At 26.1% G+C, this 22,609-nt stretch overlaps 2 protein-coding genes across 4 annotated transcripts; one reads left to right on the forward strand and one right to left on the reverse strand.

The window, feature by feature from the left end:
* Positions 1-16: 16 nt before the first annotated feature.
* Positions 17-12,004, reverse strand: LOC145191925 (protein KRI1 homolog). Of its 2 annotated transcripts, none has more exons than XM_090086657.1 (16): positions 10,531-12,004; positions 9,972-10,336; positions 9,698-9,803; positions 8,562-8,733; positions 8,178-8,316; positions 7,445-7,545; positions 5,888-5,942; positions 3,490-3,567; positions 2,909-3,254; positions 1,904-1,942; positions 1,638-1,666; positions 1,425-1,521; positions 880-1,010; positions 733-797; positions 520-624; positions 17-327 (listed from the first exon to the last, which is right to left on the reverse strand). In XM_090086657.1, exons 2-16 carry the CDS (start codon positions 10,095-10,097, stop codon positions 57-59), a joined length of 1,860 nt encoding a protein of 619 aa, XP_089942783.1. In that variant the 5' UTR covers positions 10,098-10,336; positions 10,531-12,004; the 3' UTR covers positions 17-56. The 2 variants fall into 2 exon arrangements, with proteins under 2 accessions (XP_089942783.1, XP_089942776.1); XM_090086650.1 differs by having other exon boundaries at positions 9,972-10,036; positions 11,700-11,985.
* Positions 12,005-12,537: 533 nt separating this feature from the next.
* LOC145192001 (echinoderm microtubule-associated protein-like 6) lies at positions 12,538-22,200 on the forward strand. 2 transcript variants are annotated; one of them, XM_090088992.1, is made up of 15 exons: positions 12,539-13,287; positions 15,742-16,033; positions 16,847-17,033; positions 18,391-18,496; positions 18,618-18,711; positions 18,925-19,025; positions 19,108-19,322; positions 19,830-20,063; positions 20,185-20,383; positions 20,557-20,649; positions 20,725-20,853; positions 20,966-21,109; positions 21,294-21,415; positions 21,604-21,760; positions 21,890-22,200. In XM_090088992.1, the coding sequence occupies exons 1-15, from the start codon at positions 12,594-12,596 to the stop codon at positions 21,946-21,948; spliced, it is 2,826 nt and encodes a 941-aa protein (XP_089945118.1). In that variant the 5' UTR covers positions 12,539-12,593; the 3' UTR covers positions 21,949-22,200. The 2 variants fall into 2 exon arrangements, with proteins under 2 accessions (XP_089945121.1, XP_089945118.1); XM_090088995.1 differs by lacking the exon at positions 21,890-22,200 and having other exon boundaries at positions 12,538-13,287; positions 21,294-21,419.
* The last annotated feature ends 409 nt before the right edge of the window (positions 22,201-22,609 follow it).

The raw sequence follows: 22,609 nt of genomic DNA on the forward strand, positions 1-22,609 counted from the left end.
TAAAAAAAGACTTTCATCATTTTAACCTTTATTTAATAGTATTAGAGTTTACAACTTTATTTATTTTTATTCTTCATTTTCCGTTTATCTAAACCATAAGCGGCAAGTCTCTCTAATGATAGTTTCTTCATACTGTCTGCTTTTGCACCTTTAAATTGATTGTAGATTCTTTTGACTTTAGAATTTGTGTGTTGAGTTGTGTTATGAAAAAGTTTTGTTGATAAGCTTTTCTTAAAAGTAGTTTTGCTCCAAACACCCAGATGACCTCTTTTATCCCTTTTCTTTTGTAACATAATCCTTGGTTTGTTCACTTTAATTTGATTCACACTTTAAAAAAAGAACACTTAAAGTTTAAAATGAAGTTTATACTGAAATGTTTTTGGTTATATTTACAAAAAATTTTTATAGAAGCAAAAATAAAACATTTATAAAATTTTTATAGCAGCCAAAAAAAATAACTTAGTAAAAGTAATCATTTCATCCCCCCCCCCCCCAACCAATTTATAAGTAGCCACTTACTCTTCTTTTTCTTCAATTAACGATGGCAAAAGTCTCTGTTTTTTGGTGATATCACGAGCTTTTTTTTTGTACTTCACACGATATTTCTTTTCTTCTTCTTCAGTACTGTTTTATAATAGAAAATAAAATCTTTTTAAAAAACATTTTTATAAATGTAATGTCATGAATCATAGTAAAATCAAACTTAAAAAAAAATCAGACATTTTTTAACACCTGTATTGCATGGTTTTTCTTAACGAACACCACTGGTTTAATTCACGATCTTCTGCCTTTAGTATCTATAATTAACCATCATTTAAATTGGAGAAAAGAACTTAAAAATTTAAACTTTTAATTTGTAAGTAAAGTAGTTCAAGTTACTTCTTCACTTGAAAGTCCAAAATCATTTGGCATAACATTTCTGTACTTGAATCGCACAGGCATGTCTCCAATTATATCTTCAAAGTCCAATTTATAATAATCATCAAAATATTCTTCAAATGTTTTCTCATCTGCAAAATAAATTTTAAAAAATTATTTTAAATTTTAATGAGAAACTAAATATTTTTTTAAAACTATCATTATAACCATAATTTTAATCTAAAATTCTTTGATAAACTGTTTAAATCTTTTAATGACTTCATAAATAAACAAAAAACCAGCCTAAAGCTACATTTTCTGTATGAGCTTTTGCATTTCATAAAGTAAAGAATTAGATAATATAACAAATAATGGTAATTTTAGACAAAACTTGCCAACTATTTTTCATTAATCAAATTTTCAACATATATTATAATTGACAACTGTCATATGATTTGATTGAAGGTAAAAGCTTCTTATCATGGTGCATGGTGCAGATAATGATAATTATGAGATTTATACAAAGATATTAATACAAAAAGATTTAAAATTTAAAAATAATTTACCTGGATTGAAAACAGGTTTTTTCCTTAATAATGCTTCTTCAAATTTGCTTCTTTTTTTCTTTTTTGATTTCTCTGTTGGAATAAAGTCAGCATCCATCTACACAAAATAAATTTTATTCCAACAACTAAGTTACATTAATATACAGTCATCACATTCTCTTTTACTTTCAATTGTTAATATTTTAGACTATAATTCAATTACAAAAGTCTTACATTAAAATCAGGATCTTCAAAATGCAAATCTATAATTAATAGTATTAATTAATAATTTGGACTACATCATTGTTAAAATTTAATATGCTTTTTATGAAATTTTGAAATATTATTTGCTTTATCCCAGATTTTAACAGGAACAATTTTTTTTATATTAATCTGAAGACAATTTCATTTAATATTTACTAACTTTGTCTAATTTTGTAATTAACTTATTGTTACATTTAGTTATGAGCTTCATTAAATGTTTTAACAAATCAAACAACCTTCATTTTTTTCTTCACCAGTCCATTCATCCCAATTTTCTAAAAAAAAATTATCTTAATAAGTCTATATCAGTTTTTAATGTCAAATATTTTTCATGGATTTCACACCCATAGACATAGGACACCCAATCCATAAAATAAAATTACGGTATCAATTAAGTAAATTGTGACAATACCACAGTTTTTACAACAATTCTGGAGATTTTCATTTTACAACAACATTGTTGATTTCCAACTTTATTATTTGAATGGTTTCAAGTTAATGGAAAAAACCTAATCCAATACAGAAAGATAATTTTCTTTTGTTAGGCATTCAATTTTGGCAGGTGTATAAAATTTTTTCCAAAACTTTATCATTAGATTTGAGAACTAAATAAAACATTGATTTAATTCGTTTTCAAATCTAGTAACAAAATAAAAATTAACAAACTGTTTTAATCAATTGTTTTCCTTACATTAATATTTTAAGATTCTCAGTAAACTTACATTAAATACATTTAAATTGGATTTGATCAATACATACATGTTTTTATTTGGTAATTTTCAATTACCGTATATACTCGCATATAAGTCGATCCAAATATCAATACAAAATCAATATTAAATGAAACATTTTTTAATCAATATTAATAAGAAATACAAAAAAAATTTCTAGGAATAAATTTATTTTTTTTCTGACCCGCATATAAGTTGAATTGCTGTTTTAGAGTAAATATTTCGTCCAAAATTTCTCAACTTATACGCAAGTATATACAGTAACCTTTCTGAGTTTGGCACATTAAAAAAACTTGTCAGCTTTCAATTTATATTACAAATTCCCTGTTTCAAATAAAGTTAATTACACTTCAAGAAATGTGTGCCCATCTATTTAAAAAAAAAACAATTTCTTTTTGTACAGCCTTATAAAATTCTACATTTTCATAAAAAGAATTTAAAATAAATATAATAAAATAATTTTAAGTTTTTAACATGAAATTTTATGTTAATGAGAATTTTTTTCAATACCTGAGTTAAGATTTTCATCATCAGATAAAACTGGTTTCACATTTTCTTTTACATCATAAAACTCATTGTCATAAATTTTTCCCATCAGCTGATCATACTTATTAGCATCAAATTCTTCATCTAAGTCTTCTTCTAAGAAACCCACTTTGTTGTTACCAGTGATTTCTTTAAGCTTTTCAATTTTTTCCATTATTTCTTTTCTCTTTAGTTTTTTTAATCTCTTCAGCTCTTGAATTTTTTTTTCTTTTTCTTTGGCTTTACGCTCCTCTCTTTCTTTTCGTTTTTGTTTTCTTTTATCATTTTCTCGACGAACAGATTCTTGAATTGTTCTTGGGTATCTTTTTATCTAGAGAAATTTACAATAGCACTTATTAGCTTAACAAACTATAATATCTTATTTCATATATTTTTTACATATCATATACTTCAATAATATCTTATATTTTATAAAACAACAGTTGTTTTATGCTTTTTTCTCTAAAGATTTATCTTTTAGCTAATTGCTACGTTATTAAGTTATTATCATTGTGGCTATGTTTATAAATTCTAAATGTGTTTATAGATTCTAAATAAACACTTACAAGATCCTGGTCAGGCTCCTCAAACCGAAAGTTATATCTTTTCTCAAAATCTTCTACTTTTTCAAGTTCTTCCTCATCCTTAAGGATCAATCAAATGTATATTAAATCATAAGGGTATACAGTAAATTTTACTTTCATATTGTCAGAACTTAATATTAGCTAGTCTGGAGTCAGTGCAGCTGGACTTGTTTATACAATTGTCAAAAATAAATATGGTAGTGGATGGTTCAAGTGCTAAACAACACTTTAAAAAGAGCTATTTTTGATCCAACTTACAAGATTTAGGTGTTACTGGTTTGTCAAACAATGTCTAAATTATCTATTTCATGCAACTATGAAAAAAAAAAGAGAAACTTTAAATCTTGATTTTTGATTTTAATTTTCTAGCATTTCACAACATTTATTTTAAAGGTATTAAATTACCAAAATGATGAATTTATTTATTTGCATGCCACATTTTTGCAGTTTTTAATAGTTAAAGATGTATTTAACATTTGTCTATTTAAACTGACTAACATAAAGTATGTTTATATCAAAATTAAATATGGCTACTAAAGCTTACAGAAAACAAAGTCTAAAAAATATGTTTCTTACAGATATTACAAAAAAATAAGATAGCAGATAACTGAAGTATCTTAAAAAATAGGTAATGGACCCTAATATGCAAGTGACTGATTAAAACCTCTAACAGCTTGAAATTTAGGAAAAAATCAAGTTGTAGTTTAATTCTAATGTTTCCTTTCGACTGATGATTTCCTATCACTTCTTTGCCAACTTTTTGATTCCATGATGATCAGCATCTTTTAAGTCACTCTGGCAGTGTTTTGTGCAATTGATTGATGCCTTTAAGTTTATGCCCTGCAAAAAGTGCTTTAACAACCCCAAAAAATGAAAATTACTTGGTACAATGTCCTGAGATATGGCAAGTGTTCAAGATAATCCCAACCAAAGGTTAAAATTTTATTTTTTGTTTGATGCAACTGATGTGGCTATAAATTGTCTTTCGAAAAAACAACTTTGTCTTGGGGACAACCTAATATTTAATTCACCTGTTCCATTTGTTGAAAATACACATTTGAACTCATTGTCTGACATCTTCCAAGAGCTATTAATACATAACTCCCCATACTGACCAAAACACACAGATAATGACCTAGTTATACTAAAAAACCATACTAATAAAGTCAAGTGGCACAAGCTTTTGCACCAACCCAATAGCAAGCATCAATTATACAGTAAAATAATGCAGTCAGTAAAAAAAAAAAAGTTAAATATAAACTATTTTATACATACTGCTGAGTTGTTTAACCATTTCATGGCATGAGTCATGCAAATTAAACTTTAAATCTTCTATTTTTTCACTGCATTCTAAGTCAAGAATACTATGGATACCAAAATCTTTTAAAAAGACTTTTTTCACAACATGTTTCTAAAGTAAAGCCAGCTTTTAAACCTTAACAACGAGGCAAAAAAATTAAAGGAACTTGCTGCACATGAAAGCAAAGCATATTTTTGAGAGGATCCATTTTCATTAAGAGAGTCAAACTATAGTAAATAAACTCTGAGGCAATTACAGTTGCACTAGAATGCTGGCTCCCTTACAATTGAAAATGAATAAAATATATTTCAACAACAATCCTAGGTTTAGTTATTCTGGGAAATAACTCCAGCCTGCTGACTGCCCTGCTTTAATATGAAGAGCAGGAACACAGACTTTTGATAGTAATAAAGACTTTGGAAACTAGGAGTAATATCAATTTGGTTTTTAAGTATAGAGAAAAACATTTTTTGAGATTAAGCACAATTTCAACTATTAACTTTAAGTATCAAAACTTGTCAGATAATCAAGTCTACAATAACTCAAAATATTGCTAAGCTAAAAAGTATCTTAGCAATATTTTGAGTTATTGTAGACTTGATTATTTATTGTAGACAAAATAAAGGAATTCTTCACAGTTTCCTTCAGTCTGACTATTTGACTATCAAACTATTAACTAGGGTAATCTGGGCATAAGTTAAAATATCTAAATTAAATATTTTAGGAGTAAAATATTTTAGGAGCATTATATTTTATGAAGGTATTATCTGTGTAATAAAATATACATTAAAAAAAAAAACAACTTCATTTTTGTTTGTTCATCACTACCTTTCATCTTTTCCTTTTTTCATATTTATGTGCTATTCTAGAAATTACACTAATTGCTGTACAATTCTTTTATATTTTGTACCTATATGGTGTAAAATATCATTTAACTGTTGTAAGTTTTATGTTACACAAAGTTGTTTAGCTAATCTCTTTTATCTTGCTCAAATATTTTGTACTTTTGATAAAATACTTTTTCTAATAGCAAATATGCAGTATAACATTACAAAATTTGTACTTTTATGATGCCAATACCTCGTCCTCTTGCTCACTGTTTAATTCACCAACAACTTCATTGTAGGTAGGAACTCTGAAAATTTAGCTATGTTATAAAAGTAAAATTGAAGCAATATGTACTTTGTTTTCTGAAGCTGAAATAAATTTCAATAATGAAAAATACATTAAAAAAAACAAAAAAAAAAAAGACAACCTAATTTAAATATTTTAATTCTACAGAAAGAAATTTATTTTGATATTTACTTAAAAAGATTTTTTTTCAAAGATACAAATATTTGGTCCCTTTCTTGCTTTTTTAGTTGGGTAAGTATTTTCTACACTTTTTAAAAAATATATATATGTATGAAGTTTGCTACTAGAGTATTTTTTAGCATAAGTAATTCAAAAATGACACTTAAAATACATCTGATAAAAGTTATATATATATATATATATATATATATATATATATATATATATATATATATATATATATATATATAATCTTTTATTATATATATACATTAATCTTTTATTTTTTATTATAAGCAGTTTTAAAATATTCTGTTTTCTCTTTGTGTTTTTATGCATTTTCAGCACCATTTTTCTTTGTACTTTAATGTGCTTTAAGTGTTATTTTTGGACCTACACCAAGAAATGCTCTGAAAATACTTATCATTTAAATCTTAATAAAATGCTAAACCTAACAACAAAAAACCTTGTCAAACATTTGCAAAAAACAGTATGGGTCTTTGAAATGCAAGTATTGGAAAGCTAAAACTTGAAAATATCTTTGAATATCAATTGATGATAGGTGTATATTTAAATGGAATAAGCCTCCTGTTATTTTTGTTGCCATAGTTACTATTCTTTATTAATCATTTTCAACATTAAATAAACTATTAAAAAATTACAGTTTTTTGTTTTTTATAAATCAAACACTGCATTGGGTAACTAAGAACTAAAAGGTACATAGATTATGCATAAATATTATTTAATCGTAAATTGCACTTAAAAGGTATATCGAATATTTTGTACCTTAGTATCAAAGTAATTACTTTAGTTGTCTGATTTTTTTAGAAATCATTTCATTTCTTTAAAGTCATTAAAACTTTATTTCATAGCCTAGTTTTTCTTTCAAAACTCTATTTATTTTTTTAAATATTGCTGTAAAAAGCCCTATAAAATGTACATCGATCACTGCTAGGAGTTCCGATCGCCGCCATCTTGGGAGGCCAAGATTTACGATTAAATAATATTTATGATTAAATAATATTTATGCATAATCTATGTACCTTTTAGTTCTTAGTTACCCAATGCAGTTTGTTAAAAGGCAAAAAGTGTTTTAGTATATTTATGCAAAATATACTTAAATACTTTTCATCTCTGCTTTGTTTTGTAATTGTTTTCATAAAATTTCTTTTTTGATATATATATATTTTTAAATTGTCAAGGTAATAAATTATCAAATTACCAGAAAAAATGTTTTATGGAAAAGAAAAAATATATTATAGTTCTACTCTAGTTGGGGAAAGATTAGGACCAAAGAATTATTTGAGAACCTGGAACAAGAAAAGAATAATATACAATACGCACTTGTTGTCTTCATCAATATACTGCTTTTTCAAGATGTAGTCACGTAAAAACTTTTCACCTTCATCTAACTTTTCATCTCTCCAGTATTCATCAATTAAAGGCTAAAATAATTTTTATAAATAATAGTTATAATAAGAACAATAATAATGTTGCTAGTAATAATAATAAAAGTAATAATAATAATAATAATAATAATAATAATAATAATAATAATAATAATAATAATAATAATAATAATAATAATAATAATAATAATAATAATAATAATAATAATAATAATAATGATAATAATAATAATAATAATAAAAATAATAATAATAACAACAATAATAATAATAATAACAATAATAATAATGATAATAATAATAACAATAATACTAATGATAATGATAATAATAATAAAAATAATAATAATAATAATAATAATAATAATAATAATAATAATAACACAACTTTTAAAAAAAACTAAAGCTTAAATTACATTTATGATTTAAAAGATAAATCTAAAATTAGCAAAAAAGAAAATCAGCATTAAATGGAAGTCTCAAAATTATTACTCAGTACTACACATTTCCTCAATATTACTTTAGATAACTTTATGGAATATTAAATATTTAGCACAATTTTATTCAAATCAGAAAGAGTAACAAATAGTTCAGTTTCAGTTATAATTATAACCATTAGTTGAGAATTTGTTTACATATTTTAGCTTTTGAAGCAAGCAATAACTTACGTTTATTTTCAGTAGTTTTTCATCTGTTTTATTAAGCCATTTTTTATATTCTTTTTCATCCTTCTGTTTTTCAACTTCACTTTTTTCACGAATTTTAAGCAGATCTCCATCATCTTCTTCATCAAAAACATTTTTGAAGCTATGAGGAAAAAAAAAAGTTACTTGTTATTCAAACAAACAATAATTATTTTCTTTCAGAGACTTTCATTGTGGGAATTAACATATAATAGCTTGAACCAAAATTTGCTACAGGAATATATTAGCAAGAAGTTTAAGAACATTTTAGCTGAGACTTAAGATCAATGAAGGCTTTACTTATAACTTGTAATTTCTTTACAACTTAAAATAATTCAAGTTAAATCAAATATTAAAAATTATATATACCTTTCTTTTATTTGTTTCTGTTCTTCATTATAAGTTAGTTGATCTTCCTCTATTTCTTCTTCACTATCACTTAAATAAGCTTTGTCTCCTTTTAACAATAAACGTTGACGTTCAAAGTCTTTTAAAAAAATGGGCCTTTTAGTGGAGCTTTTTTTTTGTTCAGAACTTTTCTCTAAAATATTAAATACTACATTTTTTAAAACAATATAAATTTTTTAAAACATCATAAATTAAAGAAGAAAGGTATATAGGTAGAAGATAATTTCATTGTAATGCATTATAAAATAAATTAACTTTTTTACACATGGTATGTTTTATGTTCAGCTGTGCTTCTAGTTGCTTTGATAACAAATTTATAACAAAATGAACTAAATAATCTGAAGTTCAATTATAAAAACTCCATTCTTATTCTTTAATACTACTTTAGTTTAAAGTACTTTGAACTAATTAAATCATAGATAATAGACTAATATTTATTAAATTTCATCTTTTGTCAACATTTATCATGAATTGCAAGCTTTATAACCAAAATATCTCCTAAATATATTTGAAACAGATCAAAAAAGTGTCATTGTTATTTAAATGCTAAATTTAAGTCTTAATTTCTTATTACATATTTATGTTTTAGTATTTATATAAACATTAATTTTAAAAAATTTCAGAGCTTCCCTGATTATCATTATAATGGACATTAATACAAAATAAGGTTTAAAATAGAACTTTAAAAGATTAAAATTACTTCTTACATTTTTTAGTTTCTTTATTTCCAATTTTATTTACATTTCATTTGGAAACAGGAGTCAAAACTAGGAAATTGTACTACATACTGAACACTAGCTATAATTTCCAAGTTCACTTTTCAAACATACTCCTGACCTGGTTTACCCAAGCAGTCTTGAGCTAGGGTGAACTTGATAAGAGTTTAAATCTTTTTATTATTTTTAACATTTAGAACTTAGTTTTTGAATAAAGTTAGAACTTTTATATTATTGTTAAATAAAGTCAAAATGCCAGTCTGTCTCATCAGCATCTGTAAATTGTGAAAGTCATTTAACCAAATCAGATGCTAAATTTCAACTATCCTAAATTTCAGAAGTATTTTAATGAGTGATTAAATAAATAAAAAGAAAACATACCTTTATCTTCAAAAAAATTAGTTTCATCTGAGTATATGTTTGGGTTCTTTGATTTAATCATTACTAAGACTTTCAAAAAATCTTCTTCTATTTGTGGTGTAAGACACTAAAACAGCACAATAACAATAAATAACATTTATAAAACTATAAGAAAAGTTTACTTGTATAAAAAGTAAATTGTATAGTTGTAAGGAGCATTCTTATATAACTCCTTGTAAATAATTAACTTTTTAGAAGGTTTCAAAGAAAAAAAATTACTAGTAAGATAGAATACCTCTGCATCTTCATCCTCGTCTTCAGAAGATGTCACCTCCAAATCATCACCATACTTCTGTTTCACTAAATTATATGTATAAATGGCATATGTAATATGTATATATAGGAACCCTAGTATATACATTTACATCTTATATGCCATATATATTGCTATAAATCAAGACTTTTAGCTATTTAGAATAGATCAAAAATGTTGCTTCAAAATGATAGAAGACAAAAATAATATGTTAAAAATACACCTTGACTTAAACATTTTTTGTAAAACATTAAATTACTCTTTCCATCATGTTATATCTCAAAAGATTGCAGCAGTTCTTGACAGAACAAGCATAAACATTTGTAAATCCGCCATGACCGTAGCTTCTTCATTTAATAAAAAAAAAGGCACTTAAGCATCTAATATAATACTTTTTAAAAGCACTATGCATCAAAAAAAGTTGTCAACAAGATGCTGAGCTAATAGAGAAAAAAAAAACAATGCAAATCAGTAGTTAACTGTGATGAAAAGTTGTTAGCAGATGTTATTGGAGATCCAACTAAGCAGATAGATCAATTACCTGTTCTGCTCATATTACTTCTTGATGGTACCACAAAGCTCATGGGAGTTACAGAGCTGGAATGAGGATCTGGTCATGCAACAGCTGATAGTCTTAAAACACTTTAACCCATGAAACTGTGATCCTGTAGCTGCTAGAATGTACGTTAATACAACTGTATCCATTATGGACATCTCAATGAGACTTGTACTGTATTAAAAGTTTTACTTATATAAGTTTTTGTAGATGGCATGCATACACCATAGGTTTGAAATAATGTTAGCAAAAGTGTTTAATGTATATTTTAGGACATCTTCTGAACCAGAAATACTAATATTCAAGCAATTACAATAGTGTTAAGATTTGAATCAAGTGTCACCAAAAGGAGCAAAAATGCAATGAGGAAGCTTGATCCCCTTCACAGGGCTGCTGGATTTCTAGAGTTATCTATATTTTGAAAATAGTATTAATTTATGATGGCAACAAAAACAAGTTTTATATTACAGCACATAAGTTTCCAAGGAAATAAAAAATAAAACAAGTTCTTGTTCTACATCCAATAATATTTTACTAGCAGAAATACTATTTATGCTCAGATAATCATATTTGTTGATCCAGGGCCTTTAGAAAAATGACAAATTGAGATATTTGATTGAAGATGTCACAACATTCACTATATTTAGGCCCAGAGCTACAACTATCACATTTTTCTCATCAGTTATGACCATTAAAGGAAAAAATCAATTTATTAGTAACAATTGAAAAAAAACCTCCATCTTATATCATGTTTGAAACAACAAATATTTGACTCCATTTTTTTTCTAACTGACACATGACTTGAAACACTATTTTTTTATATAGCTGAAAATTTGATTAAAAATCTAACTTGTATTAACGATTATACTGAGGAAGGAATTATTACAACTCAACATTTCAAAGACACTATCACAAAGCAAGGACAAAACTTTGCCAAGTGCAATTATGAATAACTTTCTAGAATTTAACATTAGATTTACTTACTTTCAATCTTTGAAGTTAACATAACTAATTATTGGATATACTATATATCTTACAGGGAGCCTTAAATTACCGCTAACTATTTGCTGTATATACTAAAGTTTACTTAAAAATAGCTGCAGTAGTTATTAAACTGAGAACTGTAGGAAAAAGTTTTAAAACTTTTATCTTACACTTATCAAGTTCTTGACATTCTTTAAACTTTTTATATTTGTTGGCATAAGTTGTGTTTATTGTAATCTTTTCGTCGTTATTCCCATCGAAAAGATCATCGAAACCCGCCATCTTTGGCGCATGCAACTATAAAGAATCCGCTGAAATGACCAAATCACAGCCTGACTATATATTAACAACTTAAAAAATGAGAAAAAATTAGAGTCTAGATACCATATGTCATTAAAAATATTCTGCATGTAAAGTTTAAAGAAATTTTGGATGCGAAATTTTTGTTTCACATTCAGTTATAAAAAGAAACTATGATTGATATTATCAATATTTTTAATTTACGAAGTAATTTTTTCACTGAATTCAATTCAAAAAAATTCCATTCATGATGGCGTATCAATAGTTGTAAACAAATTAAAGCTAAGCGACAATGTTTTTTTAATTGCCAAAATATTACGTTCTGAAAAAAATGTTTAAGGCTATATTTTCTAAGAATTCTAAGAAGTTTTGGTTGCAGGTTACTGTTGACTTAAATTGAAAGTTATATAAAGGTGTTTTAGAATATAAAAGACATTTGTTGAAATGAATTTTAACAGTGCTTTCTTTATAAGTATTATCGCTGCTTATCTTGTAATTGTTAATTTTTATGCTATTTATTTAATATATTTCTAAAATAATTTATAAGGGCATAGAATAAAACATTAACTTTTTTATTTTTCAACTAAAGCGGAAATAATTGAAGATAAAAAATCAGTTTTCTGGTTTTAGTTTAAATTTTCAATGATTATTCAAAATTCCATGTGTTACTTTTTCTCAAATAGTTTCTTTTATTTTTAAACTTAAGTTGAGTTATTTAAATAAAATTTTTTGGTCTGTAGAATAAATAAAACATTTTTATAATAATGCCAAAAACAAGGATACCACCCCGATCAACTGGACCTGTAAAAGCCACATCTACAGCAGCAAGTAAGAATATTACCCCTGCATGGACTGGGATGGTTGGAACCCCTGAAGGTTCTCCCAACAAACCTTTTACATATGCTGATGATGATGATGATGAAAATATTTCTCTAAATTTACGCTCTGATGTTCATAGCATTTCAAGAAATTCTGTAAACTCAAATAGAAATACCACAGGATTTAACTTAAGAAACTCAATGAACGCATTAAAAATAAATCAATATGGTGAGGCAGCAGAACCTTTTTTTCAAAAGGGTAATCATTTAATTAATACTAATAATTTAATATCTGAAAATCCTAGGAGGCGACAAGAACTAGGACCAATTGAACCTATTATTTCAAGTGAATTTGAAAAAGTTGTTTTGTCTGGAAGCTATGCAGATTTTTCCCAACTTGCTCTGTTAACAGGACATGCCAGCAACCTTGAACAATCAGAAGCTATCTTAAAGAGAGATATCTTAGCATGGTTAGATTGTTTTATGATGTATTTATTAGTTATTAGTTCTACTTGTCCTGGTAGGGTTCCTAACTTACTGCGCTATAGTCGAATTATATTATGGATTTATAAAGAAGCACCAGATAATACTGCATGGTGGAGATATGATAAAGCATACAGAAGAATGGCCTCTGTTAAAGGTATTGATAAAAAGAGTATAAACTGTATAAGATTTATTTCAACTTGCATTTTGTTTTGTTAACAAATAATGCAAACTATAATTTAATCCATTTTTAGCATAGATAAACAAATAGTGACAAAGTAAAATAATAGAAATGTGAGAGGACAAAATTTCAATTTGAATGTTGCGGTTTGAAAATATGGGAACTTATTACCTACTAAACATCTTTGAAAAATCCTTTTAAGGAGTTATATTACATGCCAACAGGAGTTGCTAACAAATAACTTTGAAAAACAGGTTCAATGTCTAAAGTCTTTTTTAAGTTTTAAGTTTTTCATTACTTTTCACTATTTTCACCATTAAAAGGTATTGCTTTCTTTGTTTTTTAATAGACCAAAACAAAATTTAAAAAAAAAAATAGTTTTATAATAAACAAAAACTATTCTCTGATTGTAACATAAGAATTTACATTTTCTTTATTGTTTTCAAACTCTAAATACCTATTTTTTCTAGAACTCATGAACTCTACAGAATGACTTTAGGTCTCCTCTGCATGAGGTGACCACAAATTAATTGAGGCTTTATAACTTTCTCACAGTGAACACAATGTTGCAGTTCTACATTTTCTCTTTTCCTAAAAACTCACTCTACATGAGTTTCACATTTAGTTTACACTTTACAAGAATACATCTAATATGCTTAAAGAAAATCACTCAAACTATTCTTACAAAATTTTAAGGAACTATTTCAATATCCACCTTACACAATTGCTTCTGTGCAATTCAATTATGGGCTTGTATCAAGAAAAGTGATATAAGTTCAATTATGGGCTTGTATCAAGAAAAGTGATATAAATTTAAAAGGTAATAGAGTTCCATTACTTATTTCCAAGCTAAAAAGGCTTGCCTCCATTAATGATGCCTGTAGCTTCAACATCAAAATTACAACAGCAGGTATCACATTGGTGAAAAGCGTTGTTTAAAGTGTTTGTCAACCTCAGGTTAAGGTCTTTCTCATCACTTTACTCCAGGAACTAATTATGAAAAGTTAAAGTTGTTGGCTGAAGAAGAGTAAATTAGTACTGTGCAAGTAGCATCTGCAATGATTGCTTCTAAAAATATACCCCTAATGCTGCTATATGCCTAAGTCAGCCTAGTGGAAAACTTTTGCTTCTTAGAAAAGTTATATTATATTTTGTGGTTATTTTTAAGTGGCAGTTTGATAACTTTTTGTTTACTAAACTTTAGCTTTTTTAAATAAGCTTTCTTAACTCAAGCATGATACAGATTCAATAGAATTCTGAACTCTCCAACAACAATATGAGAAAACTAGGAACTACTCTAAAACAAATTAATCAGTTTAATGTGGCAAGCAAGCATAAAGTTGTGCCTTAATACAGTCTGAACAATCTAAGTGATATCTTATTTGCATCAATAAAACTCAATGCTTCAGCCATTGTGAAAATAGGAATAGATGGTGGAGGATCTTTCTTAAAAGTTTTAATCACATCCAAATGAAAGGGAATAAATCCCCATCTCACTGTCCTGTTCAGAATACTCCCAAATTAATATCACCACAATCATCAAAAACAACTAGTTTCAAATAACAATTCCTTGTAGCACTTATACAAGATACTCTGAAGCAAACCATAGTTTCAAAGCCATTTTTGAACCTGTAAAAGTGAAATAGAAAAGCTTAAATGACTCTTTGATTTTTTCTTGTGACTTAAAACTCTGGAGGAGACACCAAAAAATCAAAAGACTTCAAAAATATTATTGCATGAAGCTTCTGAAAAGCTTTCACAAACTGCAACGGTTCTCTAAAATTTAAGACATTGGTCAAGCTCATAGCTTCATTCATACCTTCTTGCTATTGTAAAGATTATTGTAACAGTTTAGATCCTGAATATGAAGCAAAAATTAGGAACTTTAAAAAAGTTTCATCACCCTTCCCACTTCTGATACACCTAAAGTGCATTCAGTTTTCTTCCATCTACCTCATTTTATTGCTATAAAAAAAGATGGTTTTGGCTTCTACAGTGAGACCAAGGGGTTTGGAAAAATACAAATGAGATGGCTCTCAAAGAGAGCATTAAAAGCAGCTGCTAATGTCTATTTTGGATTACAACAACAAGAAAGTGGTCATTATATAGAATCATAGAATCATGTATATTTTATGTTTATCATTGCATTTTACTCAGAAACTGTTTTGTTAATGTTGAACCAGGATTTTTAAATTACTTGCAATAAACTCCTATTGACATGTAGTATCACCCCTCAAAAGGTTTTTTTAGGGTTTTTAGTTGATATTATGTCCCTATATTTTCAAATTGTGATGTAGTAAATAATTAGTAAATAATTAGGAGGACAATTATATGTATAGTAGCAAAAAAAAATTACAGTAGTATGATTTATCCTCTGTATTTTTTGTCTTTCCTTTCAATTAATTAGATTTACCAAATGTCATTTTTTAGGAAATACTGATTGGTCTTGTATTGATGAAGAAATGTTTTCAGGTGCTTCTGCGGAAAAGTTTCGCTTAACTTTTCATTGTGTAGAATGTCTTACTAATAGCCATTTTAATGTTAAATGTCCCTTTCAAACAAACATGTTGTTAAGAAATCATCAGCCAGGCAGATTTACTACTCAAAGACCTGAGAGTATTGAGTCACCTCAAAGAAATGACCAAATTGAGAAAGCACTTATGAATCCTGAAAAATCTGCACAAAAACCACAAGAGGGTATACAACTAAAATATGCATTTGGGTAATATTTTGATTTAATTTGTTAATTGTTTATGTTTGATTTAATTTATAAATATTACATTAAAAATTTTTTATAATTTAAAAACTCTCTTAGGTGAAACAATTTTTTGTATAGTTAAAGCTAACATAGTTAATAATAATAATAATAATAATAATAATAATAATAATAATAATAATAATAATAATAATAATAATAATAATAATAATAATAATAATAATAATAATAATAATAATAATAATAATAATAATAATAATAATAATAATAATAATAATAATAATAATAATAATAATAATAATAATAATAATAATAATAATAATAATAATAATAATAATAATAATAATAATAATAATAATAATAATAATAATAATAATAATAATAATAATAATAATAATAATAATAATAATAATAATAATAATAATAATAATAATAATAATAATAATAATAATAATAATAATAATAACAATAATAATAATAATAACAATAATAATAATAATAATAATAATAATAATAATAATAATAATAATAATAATAATAATAATAATAATAATAATAATAATAATATATAAACAAATTATTATTATTAATAATAATAATAATAATAATAATAATAATAATAATAATAATAATAATAATAATAATAATAATAATAATAATAATAATAATAATAATAATAATAATAATAATAATAATAATGACTTTATGCTGTTACCATTGCATGGTACTAAATTACCTTTTTTTTTGTTTATTCTTAAGCTTGTAGCTGTTTTTAATTATAAGTAATGAGTTAATAAAACTCTCTCTTGTTTTAAATAGATATCATGGCTATAATGCATGCAACAATTTATTTTACACTCAATCAAATGAAATTGTTTTCCACACAGCAGGTGTTGGTGTTGTCTATAACCAGCACACTCATGAGCAACGGTTTTACATGGGACATGATGATGATATCTTATGTCTTACTGTTCAAGATGATCATGATTTGATTGCAACTGGACAGGTAAATTTTTTTAGATTATACAGATTTTAACCTTTTTTGATGTGCATCAAATTTAAAAAAAAAAGTGTATCTAGGCAATTAGTTGCTTACAGAGGTAAGTTGACACTGCATTTAACATAAAAATTTTCTATCAGAAACTTCCAGAAAAGGAACTTTCTTACTTAACTAGTTTAAATTGGATTGTAGTATCAGGGCAGTATTAGTTTATTTTTAATACTCTGTTCACATTTTTAATACTTTATTTGCTTTTGTGGGTTTGTTTGGGTCTTTAATGATTTACAAGAAGATCTTTTAGCACAATATGTCACAAAAGCTTCTGACATTTATTATGGACTTTCCCACAAAGAAGTGAGGAACTTAGCTTTCCAATCTAAAAAAGCTAATAGTATAAAAATGCCATAGAGTTGGAATAAAAATGAAGCAGCATGGGAAGAGTTGTTCACCACTTATTTCAAAAAGCTGTTAATAAGAAAATCTGACCTTTTCTTAAAGTATTGGAATCAGTAATTTAAATGTTATCTACCTGGAATCAGTAAACTAAATGTTATCTTTGAGCTCATGAATCCTGCATAATAGGAAATACATTATTTAACAATTGTGACAACTAAAATGGTGATTAGTAATATAATTGTTGCTATTCATACTAATATAACAAAGTTAATTATCTAAAAATATTTTTGTTTTTACTAATTTTTTATGTTTACTCTTTTGTTCTAAATAATGTATTTGCTTGAGGGAAAACAAAGTTAAGTTCAAGAATTTTTTTCAGATGAAAATTAATCACGGTTTTCATAAAAATAATTGCACTTGAAAAAGATTTAATGTTGCTAAACTTTTCTTTTTTATATGGTATTTTATGCTAAGTTATTATTCCTCTAAACTGCAGTTTGATATTTTCAAGAAAAATCACCCAGAAATGCATAGAACTCAAAATCTAAAACTGTAGCCTACTAGCCCTAGTCTCTCCTACTAAATAAAAGAATTAAAAGTGTGTATTCATGTGTTTCTCTAATTATGAAAGCATATATGGAGCTATCAAAGTAAAATATGAAGAGATTGGTAATTAAGAATTCAAAAAAATACTTTGTAAACATTTAAAAAGCAAATTTTGCTTAAAAATCTAATAACACATTAACAAAAGTTGTCGTAATCATTTCATTTGACTATTAAATAACCAATGAAACTGTGTTTGCTTGTTGTTTTTTTTGTTTATTTGTTATTGTTTTTTTTTATATTTGATTTATTTTTAAATTGATTATATGTATTAAAAAAAACTATAAAATTAATAACAATTATTAAAAAAATCACTCATTAGCCAAAACAAATTAAATCATTTTAGGTTTTAATTTTTTACTAGATTGGGCGGCAACCTAGCACTCATATCTGGGATATTATATCTTTAAAATGTATTGCTGTTCTCAAAGGATTTCATAAAAGAGGAATTATATGTGTTGATTTTTCAGGTAATTTTAAAATTGTTAAAATTGTTATATTTTTCCAACATTTTATATTATATATTGTTCAACCATTTCTATTATATATTATTCAAAAAAAGATTTACTATAACAAAACTAATTTTTATAGGGGATGGTGAAATGCTTGCTGATGTAGGTTTAGATGATGACCATTGCATATGTGTATGGAATTGGAAAAAACAAGAAAAGCTTGCTACTACGAGGTAAATATAAAAAAAATGCTCACCAGCTTACATCAAGAAGAAAATCCATTGTAAACATAACTTGCTAGTGACATTCTTAACTAAAAAATTAAGAAAAAATTTTATCTTGTTCAAGTTTTAAATTTTTCAGTAGTTTTTCAATAAGAAATAAAATTGTAAAACAAGCTTAATTGTTTTTTGTTCCTTCGTATTTAAAGTTCGTTTAAATTTTAGAGGTCATAAAGATGTCATCTACAATTTAGAATGGAATCCCTATGAAGTAAATAAGTTTGCTTCAGTAGGAGTGAAACATATCAAATTTTGGACTATAGTTGGTATGTCTTTCAGCATCATATTTATTTTTTAATTTTGTACTAAACATTTTGTTAGATAAAATTTATTTATTTATCTTTTTAGATAGAAAGATAGAAAAGAGAACAACAAACTGTGGGAAACCAGGTGAACTTACTGATATGTTATGTATATGTCATTCACCCCAAGAAGATCTTTGTTATACAGGTGCTGCATCAGGTGAAATATATGTATGGCAAGGTAGTACTTACAGAAAGGCTATACCAGCACATAAAGGACCTGTATATGCAATTTTTGCCATACTCCAATCAAAAGATAAGGTAGAAAAAATATTTTCATGATTTTTTACACAGTTTAAGTCAGTGTTTCCCAATGTTTGTAGGGGTTACTTTTTAATTTAACCTTATATTAACATTTTTTCTTAGTACACAATTCAATTTTTGAATATCTAAAATTATGTGTATGGTATATAGGGGGCATAAGACTTTTTTAAAGACTTAGGGTAGGGCCAAGTAATAATAAACAATCTTAGGGTAGGGCCAAATAATAATAAACGATTTAAATTTGTTTTGTTTTGTTTAAAATTGTTTTCCAAACCTAAAGGTTGGGAAAACGATTTTAAACAAAACAAAACAAATTTAAACAGTCTAAAGCATATTGTTAATGAGGTTTCCCAACCTAAAGCTTGGGAAAAATATGCTTTAGATTGTTTAAACCTTGTTAATTTTTACATCTGAACTTTAAACATTTTTATTGAAAACTTTTTTTACCTTTTGTGTTATGAATTTAACACCTGCAGCATTAAAGCTGTGTTTTGACTGTGATAGGGTTTTGTGACTGGTGGAAAAGATGGTGTTGTTGTAGTATGGGATGAGATGTTTAGTCAAGCATTGCGTGCATTCAAAATTGAAACTTCACAGTTTCCTTCAGGTACAATTCTTCTTCGTGACTGTCCAGAGGTCCGATCAATCCATACAGATGAGGGCAATATTCTTGTAGGAACAGGGAATGATGAAATTATACAAATACATTATGATGGTTCTATGGAAATGATCCTCCAGGTAATTCTTTAGTTGATGCTATTTTATTTTCAGGAGTAATGCAACAAGCATCCTGCTTGTTGCTATTTTTTATTATGTAAGTTTGAATATGAGATTGGGATATGTTTGTTTTTCTATTCAGGGACATGGCGAAGGTGAACTTTGGGGTCTTGCTGTTCATCCTTTTGAATTTGAATGTGCTACTGTAAGTGATGATCAGACACTAAGGATCTGGAACCTTGGGGCACATGTAATGAAAAAAGTGGCTGTTCTAAAGAAAGGTGGACGATGTGTTTGTTACCATCCTAATGGTGAGACAATGGCAATTGGGCTCAATGATGGTAAGTATAAGAAAGTAGAATATTACAGTTATTTAAATTTATCTCAAAATGTTTATTTCAAAATCTGTTGTTTATCATGTTAAGATAGACAATTGCATTAATGCGACATTTAAATTTTTATACAGCATCTATTATTTTGTTTCTTTTAAATATTTTTTTAAAATTCCACTTAGGAAGTTTTATGATTATGGATTCAAAAACTCTAAAGACATTAGTTCTTACAAAAGATAGAAATGAGGAAATCTCAGATATAAAGTTTTCACCAGGTGATTTTTTTAACTTCAACTACTTTCATCAATAGTTTTTATGGAACTTTTTCTGTGTTATTTATTTTTTTACAGATGGAATGTATCTTGGTGTGGCATCTCATGATAACATACTAGATGTGTACCATGTTAAAAAAGGCCGCAAGAAAGCTGTTTGCAAAGGAAATTCAAGTTACTTGACACATTTTGATTGGTCAAGAGATGGTATCTTAATACTTATAGCCAATAGCCGTAGATATACGTTTAATATAGGATATTTTTCCTTTTTTTTTTAAAAAAGCAATATTTTAATGTGGAAGATTAAAATTGAATTTAGGTCGTCTTATTCAAACAAATTCTGGAGCACGTGAACATCTTTTGTTTGAAATTCCTTCAGGTACTCGAAAAACAATGGGTACAGATGTAGTTATTCGACTAGATTGGTCTGATTTCACATGTGTTATAGGTCCAACAGTAAAAGGTGGTTAATTTGAAAGTAGCATTTTATTAAAACCTTAAACTATCAACTATTTAACCAAAGATTTTTAGGTTTTTTGTTGCTTTTGTTGTATTTAGCTCTAAAGTTAACCTTAGCAAAATAACTTTTTTTTTTATTTAACTTAAATACACGTTTATTGCACTTATCTTTCAACATTTTGACTTAGGTATTTATCCTCCTCTTACTGATGTAACAGATGTTAACACATCAAACCGCACTAAAGACTATAAACTTCTAGCTACAGGAGATGATTTTGGTTTGGTAAAAATCTTTCGCTACCCAGTGTTGGTTAGTAAGTTTTTTCAATCAATGTTTCTATGATTTCCTGGTTATTTTATATTTATCTTTTTCAGCATTAAAGAAATTTATTTTCACTCAAATCTTTAGTATATATACATATTTTATCAAATATGTTATCAGTGATTCATGTTTACAAATGTTTATTATATATAAAAATATGTGTTAATCAAAAATAGATGCGTGGTGCTAAATGCCGCACTTACAAGGGTCATTGCAGTCATGTGACCAATGTTAGATGGACTTGTGATGATAAATTCCTGTTATCTACTGGAGGAATGGATGCTACTTTATTACTTTGGGAACGTGTACCTGCTGGACAAGATTTTCAAGAAGGTAAACTTAGCATATTTTAATTTGTTACAATTGTTAACTTTTTGTAATGCTTAGGAAAATTCTCATACTTTATGAGTCTTTTATGAGTATTTTAGTTTAATCTAAAAAATAATTTATTATATATTTTAGAAGAGAGCGCTGATAAAGTAATTCAGCCAAAGTTCATTCCAACTGGACCAGTGAGTTAAATTGATATTGGAGACCAATACCTTTGCCACTGGAAGCCTTAAAAATCAATAAATGTTGAATTTGTTAAGCTTTAATTGATCTTACAAGAAAAAAAATTTGTCAATAAAGGAGGAAAAAAGTTTTTATTAAAAAAAAATTTTTTTCCATTTTCATAACCTGTTATGTCAACTATTGCGTTATAAAACATTCATTTATGCTAATGATATAGCAATTAAGGGGCAATTTTACAATGATAAATTTTACCTTGTGACTTTTTAGTTCACAACAGGTGGTTTATATTTGTAATAATGTTGTCTAATCATGTTTTCATGTAAACTTTGAAACAAATTGATTCTTCTTTTATAAAAATTTTCTCAAATATATATAACAAGATACAATATATTAATATTTATTAATATACTATATATTCTAGATATACTGTATATACTATATATACTATATATACCATATATATACTATATATATTTATATATATATATATATACACTATATATATATATATATATATATATATATATATATATATATATATATATATATATATATATATTATGGCATCTTTTTGTCTAATAATTTTTCACTTCACTCGTAAAATAGCTTTGTTTCTAAATAAAATTTAAAAAACAGTTTGGGATGTTTTTACATTTTTCTGACTTCGGA

Source organism: Hydra viridissima, unplaced genomic scaffold (assembly GCF_058129835.1).
Source record: "Hydra viridissima isolate aposymbiotic clone 2 unplaced genomic scaffold, HvirCarnegie_v1 scaffold_1, whole genome shotgun sequence".
Taxonomy (NCBI): Eukaryota; Metazoa; Cnidaria; class Hydrozoa; order Anthoathecata; family Hydridae; genus Hydra; species Hydra viridissima.